Source organism: Lutjanus erythropterus, chromosome 24, assembly GCF_056507025.1.
Source record: "Lutjanus erythropterus isolate fLutEry1 chromosome 24, fLutEry1.hap2, whole genome shotgun sequence".
Classification (NCBI taxonomy): Eukaryota; Metazoa; Chordata; class Actinopteri; order Lutjaniformes; family Lutjanidae; genus Lutjanus; species Lutjanus erythropterus.
The window spans coordinates 2,609,252-2,619,245 of NC_139340.1; the positions used below are offsets into that span (position 1 = coordinate 2,609,252).

Here is a 9,994-nt window from a genome sequence, read left to right on the forward strand (position 1 = left end):
TTTTTCTTAAAGTAAAGGATTGGATGTTCCCTTTGTCACTACTGAAACATCATCACATCTTTTGTTCATGACAATTTTCAATCTGTCTCAGAGATGCAGATACAGTTTTACACACAGAAAAAAACTACATTTTCTGCAATAACACCCCAAAAAGCTTCTGAAATTGCAGAATATATATATATAATATTCCTTGAAGTTACACCTGTGCTGTAAACTGTACTGTAAACTAAAAAGTATTGTTTCCCACTTTTACACCCTATTATACTTTATTATGGACACATAACAACAGAACTGTCAACTAAATCCCACTGTTAAACGTCATTAGACTTCATTAGAGGGTAATTAGAGACACATTATTATAGAACTGTACTGTAACCTAAAGTAGATTATGTCTTACTGTTTGATTCTTATTACACTTTATTAGAGGGTAATTTGGGAGACCTTACAAGAGAACTGTACTGTAAACTGAAGTGTATTATTTCCCACTGTTAGGTCATCATCAAACTTTATTAGATTTCTAGTTTTTGTCTAATTTTACTATAAAACGCCTTTTTAGTGTACTAGCCTTAAATCAGTCGTAAAATTAAGACCCATCACAACCAGTCATTAGCACAAGTCGTCTTTAATAAGGCTTCATTCTGTGAATTCAATATTGATTATGAAATCTTGCTACCTCTTTAAATTACTCCTCTGATTAAAAAAAGATCCTCCTCGCAGCCAATCATAAAGTCTTGAGGACCGGGGACAGACTCATATGAGACAGCGTCACTGCACTGACCTCTTCTTCTCTCCAGGATGCTCCTCTTCCTCCGTCTCACCGTCTTCTTCTCTGCGGTCTTTTCTCTAGAGATGAACCAGACCTCCAAGCTGCTGGCGGAGAGCGGAGAGCAGTGCTCGACCTGCGACTTCCGTGAGCACAGCAAGCAGATGAGGCTCCACAGCATCAAGTCGCAGATCCTCAGCATCCTGCGGCTCGACCAGGCTCCCAACATCAGCCGGGACATGATCCGCCAGCTGCTGCCCAAAGCGCCGCCTCTGACGCAGCTGCTGGACCAGTACGACCCGCGGGTGGAGGACGAGGACCACGCCACGACGGAGACCATCATCACCATGGCCACCAAGCGTAATTAAACCAAATCAAAACTCCATCACTTTCTTTACTCTCTCGTGTTCTGCAACTTTATTTTCTGAACGTCGTGCGTAAAAGTAGAATGATCCGTGCCTAAATTCTGTGCGTAAAGTTTGTTTTCCAAGCAGCAGAAAACACCCGACCCTAAAACTTTTAATTCCTGCTGAACAAACAATGTAATCACTTTCAGAGTGTAATGTTTGGCTTTAATCCAAAATTACTGGTGGAATTTTAATTTTGGAGAGATTTTGGTGTAGTGAAAAAACAAAGAAACGTTCAAATTAAATGATTTAATTACCACTTGAGAGAAATAGATTGAACTAAACTTTAATTCCAGTAGTAGTAGTAGTAGAAGCACAGAATCTGCTTTCATGTGAGGGAAAGTATTTGACAGTTGAGTGATTAAAAATGTGTTTCTTTACAGATATTTGTTTTATATGTTGTGGCAATGTTGGAAATGTGAAACAATATAGAAATAGTCACATTATTCTGTTGATTTCAAAATACCACCGGTTTTCACAGCAAAACTTATAGTATGTACAGTACATTTCCCTAAATGTGGTGGGAAAATGTAAGTCATTATAACCAGACACTTTCTACAAATGAGTGACTAATATCAAACTTTTAATCTTTAATAAACTTTTTAATCTCAAAATAATTAAAGATACAGATTTTCCAGTGCAATCAATGCATCAATCCTGATTCTGATATATTGACTGATGAGTATCTATCTATCTATCTATCTATCTATCTATCTATCTATCTATTATTATAATTTTATTTTATTTTATTTTTTAACAGTTGCATACTACCAACACTGTATGGATGTGATATGACTGGTATTATTATATTACGGCCTGGTTCTGGTTAAACTCTTTGTGAAACATGAGCAAGTACATATGGAGAACGAATGCAATTGAACATGACTTCGCTGTCCTGGAAAAAAAGAGGGTGGGGGGTATCATCCATAGGCTTATGGACACAATGATACCCAGTCCAGTATTTCACTTAGTATTTCACTGAGTCATTATGTTGAGAAACTAATTATTTTAAGATACTACCATAACTATTTTCCCTAGAGGTCACTTTATCGTGTTTTATCGACAGCACCAATGGGGAACCTTTGTCGTATTTTTCCAAACATGGGAGCACTGGGGATGTATTTGCCCCTCCCCTGAGTACACCAGTGCTAAAACCATTAGGATTTAATCTTCTTGGAGACATATATATACCAAGCCTGATAGTGGTGCTAGATAAAAGGTCAGGAGTTCATCTGCAGGAGATTATTAATATTTACAGCTAATATCCTGCTAATCCATTCAGTGGTTTTGAGGTGTTTTGTTCTTGACTGAAGTGTTGGGCAAAAAAAACCAGCTGATTAAAAAAAGCCGAAAGCAAAATGTTCAATCTGATAATTTAATGTTTTAATTATTTTTTTTTTCAGCTAATCCAATTGCCCAGGACGAGTTGTCCTCCTGTTGTCTGTTCAGCCTCAGTCCGAAGATCCAACCCAAAAACATCCTGCGCGCCCAGCTGTGGGTTCACCTGCGGCCGGCCGACATGGTCACCACCGTCTTCCTGCAGATCTCCCGCCTCAAACTCGGGAAGGAGGGAAACAACACCCGAGTCAGAGTCCGCTCTCTGAAGATCGACACAGACGCCGGCGCCGGCTCCTGGCAGAGCATTGACATCAAATCTCTCCTGCAGGCTTGGCTGCGTCAACCTGAGGCCAACTATGGCATCGAGATCAACGCCTACGACTCCAAAGGAGAAGATCTGGCTGTCACGTCAGCAGAACCTGGAGAGGAAGGACTGGTGAGTGTAATCACAATACTAACCTACAACTTAAAAAGCACTCTGGAAGTTTACTGCCAGTTGTGGCCACTAACACAACCATACTGACTCATGAACGACTCTTTTAGTTCTGTATTCTGCCACAAGCTCTCTTAGCTTGTTCAGTAAACAAAATAAACTGACAGAATGTCAAGATGGGAAATATTCTTTTCCTTATTAAACAGAGAAATACAACGTACACCCTCTGAATTTAGGTTTCTCTCTTTAACCGAATAAAGATGAGCTTAATTGCTTTCTAAATTCAATTCAAACTCAATAGCAATAAAATAAAACTTAGCAAAACAGTCTCCATTAGTCTTTCCACTGTTCCAACAATCACCAGCTCTGGTTTGGTTAAAGTAGACCCTTAATTCTCTGAGTTAGATGTGAAAATATTCTGTCTCCTTTCTGTCATTGCTCGCCTGTTTGTTACTGGACTGGAAACACAACACTGCTGAACTGTCCGGCTGCTGCTCTCACTCGTTCTCAGAGAGAGACTCTCTCCAGAAAGTTGTGATGTTGTGATCGTATGCTGCAATTTCATTGCAAAAACTGCCTAAAAATGATGCAACATTGCATTACATTTTTTTTAGAAAAGCTTCTGTGAAATCATGCAGTTTAGGCTGCAACAATCCCCAAAACAGCCTGCAAAATCTGGTAATGTGCAACTGTACATGCACCATACAGAAGAAAGAGATATAGTTTGCTATGCCTTTGCATATGCATCTATATGCATCATTGCCGCCTCATGTATCTTGTATACATTTGGAGCAATGGTTGTGTACGTCCTCAGAAATTAACGATACACAAATGCAAACACATGGTTAAAAAGCAAGTACATCTCCGGTGTAAGAATTGTTCAAAAAATTTTTTTTTTTTGTGAATGTAACATCAGTAAACCAGGCTAAAGTGTGTCTTGTTTCAGGTCATTTAACCTGCACTGTTTCTACAGTGGAAGCTTTACATACAGTCAGTATGTAAAACTGACTGGGTTACATCAGTTAACCGTGACTGACCACACAAACAAATGACTGACTTTGTGAATATTTTCATATTATGCATCAGTCAATCCACATCAGTACAAGTCTGCAGAAGAGAAATGGAAGAAGTCGCCTCTCACAGCACAAACTACACTCTGTCTGACTGAAACCATACACTTTAGTGATGATTTGATCTTTAAGCTCTTAAAACAAATGGCTGCAAATATTCCTCACTTGGAGAATAGAAAGTGGCTGTGTTGTTCTGGTGCACAAGTTCATCTCTTTGTCCTTCTCCTCATCCGGATACACAGATGGTTAATACTTTCATCTGCTGGAGAAATACATGTGATACCAGCAAAAACTGTATATGCTGGCTAATCTCACCTCTTTGAAATACCTTTTTCCTTGTTGTGGAAACGAAGTGAAGAATGCCAAGGAGACGGCCATGTTGGTGTTGATGATGTATGTTGTTTAAGTCAAGAGATGAAGTTCACTGGGCGGTTTTACACAAAATTAAATGATACTCTAGTATCTTTACAACAAAATGCAACTTTTTTGAGTTGCAAAATTACATTTTAAATTGATAAAAAATCATATGTTTAATCCATAACACAATTCAAATGGGATCACCGTTGATATTTTTTCCAAAATTTCAGCGCACCAGAAGAGGAGGGATTTTGTCTCTCTGTTCATGGAGGGTTAACTTGTTTACTGATCATTATCAGTTTCTTCCTGCTCTAATCTGTGCATTTATTATACTTGGTTAAATCCAAATAATTTAAAACTGCATTAAAAAACATGACCTATGGCGACCCCCAGTGGAGGGAAGTGATCCTGCATCAGTGATCAGTGTCATGTTTTAGATTTAGATTTGGGTGATGGTTTTGTCTGTTGTATTGTGAGGACGTTTTCATTTCCTTTCCAGCAACCATTCATCGAAGTGAAGATCCTCGACAGTCCCAAGAGATCCCGCCGTGACTCGGGCCTCAACTGCGATGAGGAGTCTGCAGAGACCCGCTGCTGCCGGTACCCGCTCACCGTCGACTTCGAGGAGTTCGGCTGGGACTGGATCATCGCGCCCAAACGCTACAGGGCCAACTATTGCTCAGGGGAGTGCGAGTTCCTGCACCTGCAGCAGTACCCACACGCACACCTGGTGAACAAGGCCAACCCACGGGGCACGGCGGGGCCCTGCTGCACGCCAACCAAGATGTCGCCCATCAACATGCTCTACTTCAACCGCAAGGAGCAGATCATCTACGGAAAGATCCCGTCCATGGTGGTGGACCACTGCGGCTGCTCCTGAGGAGAGCCAGACATCTGCAGGACATCAGCTCGATCAAAGAAACTTTGTTTTCAACAACGTGATGCAAAAATTCAGTATTTTGTTAAAAATCTAAACTTAGACCCAGAAACATCTCATCTATGACAGAGATGCACGGAGTATTTTTAAGGACATGACTCCTAAAGTTGTTTTTACTTTTATACTTTGCTTTTGTTCAAATAAAAAAAAATATATATAACAAAGAAAAAAGATAGATATCAGACAAGACAACGATATTATTCTACAGGACTAACTAAAGGTCACAAGCACAAAATTTCCTACATAATCTAAACTTTCATTAAAAATATAAGTTCAGTATAAATCTTTCATATTTATCTTCTATAATATGAAGGAAGGATTTAAGTCAAATCCAACAGATCTGATTGGATTATTCAAAGTGGGCGTGGTTCATGTACAGATCTGGAGAACAGAGAAAGGAGATATGGGAAAAAAAAGAAGAAGAAGTAAAAAATAAAGTAAATGTTTTGTAGAACATAATAAAAACAGAATGCAGTAATTTGTAAAAATATCTTCAACATATATTCAATTTAACAGGGTAAAAAGACAAGATATTTAATGTTCAAACTGATTAACTTAAATTAAATTGTTTTTTGTAAATATACACTCATTCTGAATTTGATGCCTGCATGTTCCATAAAAGTTCTCTGGATTCTCTGAATCATTTAATGATATTATGGATTGTAGATGGTAAAATCTCCTGCAGTTTTGTGTCGAGAAACATTGTTCTTAAACTGTTGGACTGTTTGTGGTTTTTCACAATGTGGCGAACTTCACTCCATCCATGCTTGTGACCTACTGAGCATTTCAAGGACGCCACGTCAATACCCAGTCATGATACTGTCACCTGTTACCAGCTCACCTGTTTACCTGTCGAATGTGAGTTTCTCAGTGTTTTGTTGCTCCTGACCCAACTTAATTGAAATGTGTTGCAGGCATCAAATTCAGAATGATTACAAGAAAGAATAAAGTTTATCAGCTTGAACATTAAATATCTTGTCTTTGCACTGTCTTCAATTGAATACAAGGCGAAAATGATTTGCAAATCACTGCATCCTGTTTTTATTTATGTTTGGCACAGCATCCCAACTTATTTGTGATTGGGGTTTGTAGTCTCCTGCTGCTTTATGTCCTTCTGTCTTCTGAAAACGTGTCCTGGTTTGAGCCTTGACCAGAACAAATCCTGCAGGGTGTCCATGTGCGCCCTTATTTTGAAAAACATGAACCTAATGACTGTGATCTGACGGATCGCCCTTTGCTGTCCCAAAGCTTGTTTGCAAACTCCTCGCTGTGATCTGTTCTCAAGAGCATCACAGTGATGTAAGAGAAGGGAGAAAGACACTGGTTTAAGGACACTGCTGCAGGTGTGTTGTGATTTAATGCTGGATTGTATGGTATGTTGTAAACATGAAGCCCATAAGAAATGTTTTTAATTTTGCCCTGTCTTCCCTTGTAGCATCATGACTTCATAAAGTCACTTGTTGGATCCAGAAAATGCTAATTAGAGTGAATGAATGGAGCCGACTTAACCACAACAGAAAGTGACTGGCTGATAGACCTGTCAGTCAAAGCAAACCTCCAATCAAATCTTAAATGTCCCACTGTGAGGTTCTCTTGTTATCCTGAAAACATTTGGAGCATCATGAAAGATTTTCAAAGCTTATGTTTGTCTTCTTCTCTGACGTTTTGCACTTTCTCTTGTTCCTGTTTTATACCTTGCATGCACAACACATTTACATGATAAAGGCTCATTTATGCTTATTGTTAGATATGCATATGGGTGGAGCCTTCTTCCATACATACTTGCAGGGGTTAAAGTCATGTTCAAATGTTCAAGTCCGTACTTTTATATCATGCATCACACCATGTAATCTACTTAGTTACGTTTAAAATCATAATTGAGTAGTGAGTGCAACTAGAATTAATATCCAAACCTTTGACTTGCATTTTAGAAGCCTGTCAGGTTGTGTGGTCGCAAGCAGGCCAATGAAAAACCCCGAAACACTGCAGCAGGCACAGGAGCAGACTAGGGATATTAACAATTATTAATTAATTGATCAATTGCTGTTATGAATTTTACCGATTAAAAATGTATTAACTGATATTTAATCAATAGTTTAAAAATTGTGGTAAATGCACCTCATTTGTTGAATAAGGAAACTGAAAATGACAAAATAAATGAACAAAAAAACAGACAAAAATGAAAATAAGGAAAAAAGATGAATAATGTGTTTTATATCTTATAAATTAAATTAAAAAATAACCAATATGCTGAGTAGTTTTGACAAGAATATTTAAGAATTTTTCTACCACCAGTACTTTTACCTCTAACTGAGTAATTTTTAGTAATGTAACTGTACTTGTCCTTGAGTACAAATATTCAGTACTCTTTACACCACTGTGTATTTGTGCGTGTTTTCTGAAGCTTACATATACGGACAAAACAGAGCAGTCCACTCCACTTTTGTCTCTTTTTCAAAAGGTTCATTATTACAACCACCTCCAGCGCTAATTTTCTGAAACTTTTTGACTCTTTTTATTCTTTTTTTTTTTGGGGGGGGGGTACCTTTTGACTCTCAGCAGCGCCCTCTAGTGGATGCACTGCTTAACATCCATGCCAACGTAAAGGACGCAAATTATGCAGGCAGTGACAGTTACATCCTTTGAAATGGAGCAGTAGTAACTTGGCTCCAGACTGAAAAATAGTATTTCATCTTTAAAAGTGTGTTTCACCCCTGAAGCAGAGTTGGGGTCAGAAGTGCATGTTTTTGCACTTGGAACAGTGTACTGACACACCCTGGAGGACGCTTGTAGACATTGGAGTACATGTTCTAAGCAGTACTTATCCACAGTCAGTGTATAGATGGTGGTCGACACGCCCCAAGTTTGGAGGAGCAGCAGGAGCACCGATGCAGACAGTTGGAGATCTCTACCTACCAATCACTGACAAAAAAAACCCTTTAAATATGCTGCTTTTGTCCTGGAATAATCTACAGAAGGATCTGAAATTGGCAGAGCTGATCACTGTGGTGGACTTCAAGTCGATTTTAAAGGACTGAGAAAATAACTCTCTCGTGATTCCATTCTTCTCAGTGGTAGGCACATGACTTCTACATGTCAGCACCCCAGTATCCTTTGCATTGCCTCCTTAAAGACTTTGGATCGGTTCTGCAATACAACATTGCAGTACAAACTCTCTAATTGTTTCCAGCATATATGAAGTGTGCCCTATATTTAGAACATTTTCACTATGTGCTGTCAGCCTTTTCTGATGGGATGCCACCAATATATGAGCCAAATATTTCTCTCTCCAAACCAACTATACTCCTTTGACAAAAACTTCATTTTACCTTGCAGAATACAGGAGTTACTGTTTTACTGCTGCCTCCACCTGTTAGTTTATTTGCATTATTGTGTGACTCTGGTCAGTCCGAACTAACTCTTTGAAACATTGAAGTCAAACAAACAAATTAACCAATCAGAGTGGCAGCAGAACAGCATCTTCTGTGTCTGAAAAGTCAGCAAGGTAAAGTGGTGAAAATATTCTAAATGTAGTATACACTTCAACTGTGATTGATTTTTTTTTTTTTAGGGGTCTGAAACACATTTGGTTGCTGATCCTGTCCACAGCAGTACATTGCTTAGCTTCCTACACCGGTACTCCTGCTGCTTCTCCAAACTGAGCTCGTGTCGACCTCCATCTACTATAGATAAAACACTGTCTATGGATAAGCCACACTTCAAATAATCCGAACTATCCCTTTAACAATAAACTCACGTGCACCATGCACATGTTAGCTGAGAGTCTAAAGGTTTCACAGCCACAGGGAGTCTTTTTCTCTTCTTATGGATACAGTCATTCACCTGATGTCCTTGTTTTATTGAGAGTGCAGCAGCAGCAGCAGCAGCTAGTGGACATTAGCAGGTCTGCAGCTGAAGGCACTTCACTGCTTTCTTTAGCATGCAGCTGTGGTGTGTGGCAGTCGGTGGCAATAGAAAACTTTGTAATTTAATGCAGTTGGGAAGCATTAATACATTGATTTGCTCCACACCACAACCTGACCTCTGAACTTGAACTTCAGCCCTAAACCAACTCAAGAACAAATCAAAGCTTTTAGACTCTGAAAGCTGGTTCTGATGATTTTCATGATGATCTAAAAATCATCACTGACTGGTGCATAAACAGCCAGGGAAGTTCTGGATTCATCCGCCGGTTACGCTGTGAGGGCAGGAACTATGATCGCAGAGGGAGGTTTGATCACGATTCGAAGCCGAGAGCAGATGTCCTGACTGTTGTTGTGCTTCATGGGGGTTTCTGACCCAAATGTCTTTGTTCTGCTGCTGGAACAGAATGTCCACGAGTGACGCTGGGTCACGTTTGTGATTCGGCAGTGAACATAATGTTCTGTCCTGTTGTTATTCATCTCCACTAAAAGCAGACTAATCCACAACAGGAACTGAAAAAAACAAAGATTTAAATTGCAAAAAAGCTGAATTACTCCACTTCATGAGATTTTAAATCTCAACAAAATGACTAAATAAGGTTAAGATGTATATTTCTGATCTGTTCTGTGTATGGATAAGTGCCTTCAAAGATATATATTGAAAGATGTGGGTTTTTGGGTGGATAATTTTTGTATCTTGCATGGCTTTATGGCTGGAATTGAAGCAGGGAGTTTGCCATGTTTATTGCTATATAACTCGAGTTAA

General features: G+C 39.1%; 1 protein-coding gene across 1 annotated transcript; it reads left to right on the forward strand.

Moving 5' to 3' along the window:
- Positions 1-795: 795 nt before the first annotated feature.
- On the forward strand, positions 796-5,686 carry LOC146304508 (growth/differentiation factor 8-like). The gene is made up of 3 exons (XM_084713249.1): positions 796-1,123; positions 2,574-2,944; positions 4,868-5,686. Exons 1-3 carry the CDS (start codon positions 796-798, stop codon positions 5,246-5,248), a joined length of 1,080 nt encoding a protein of 359 aa, XP_084569375.1. The 3' UTR covers positions 5,249-5,686.
- Positions 5,687-9,994: the final 4,308 nt, after the last annotated feature.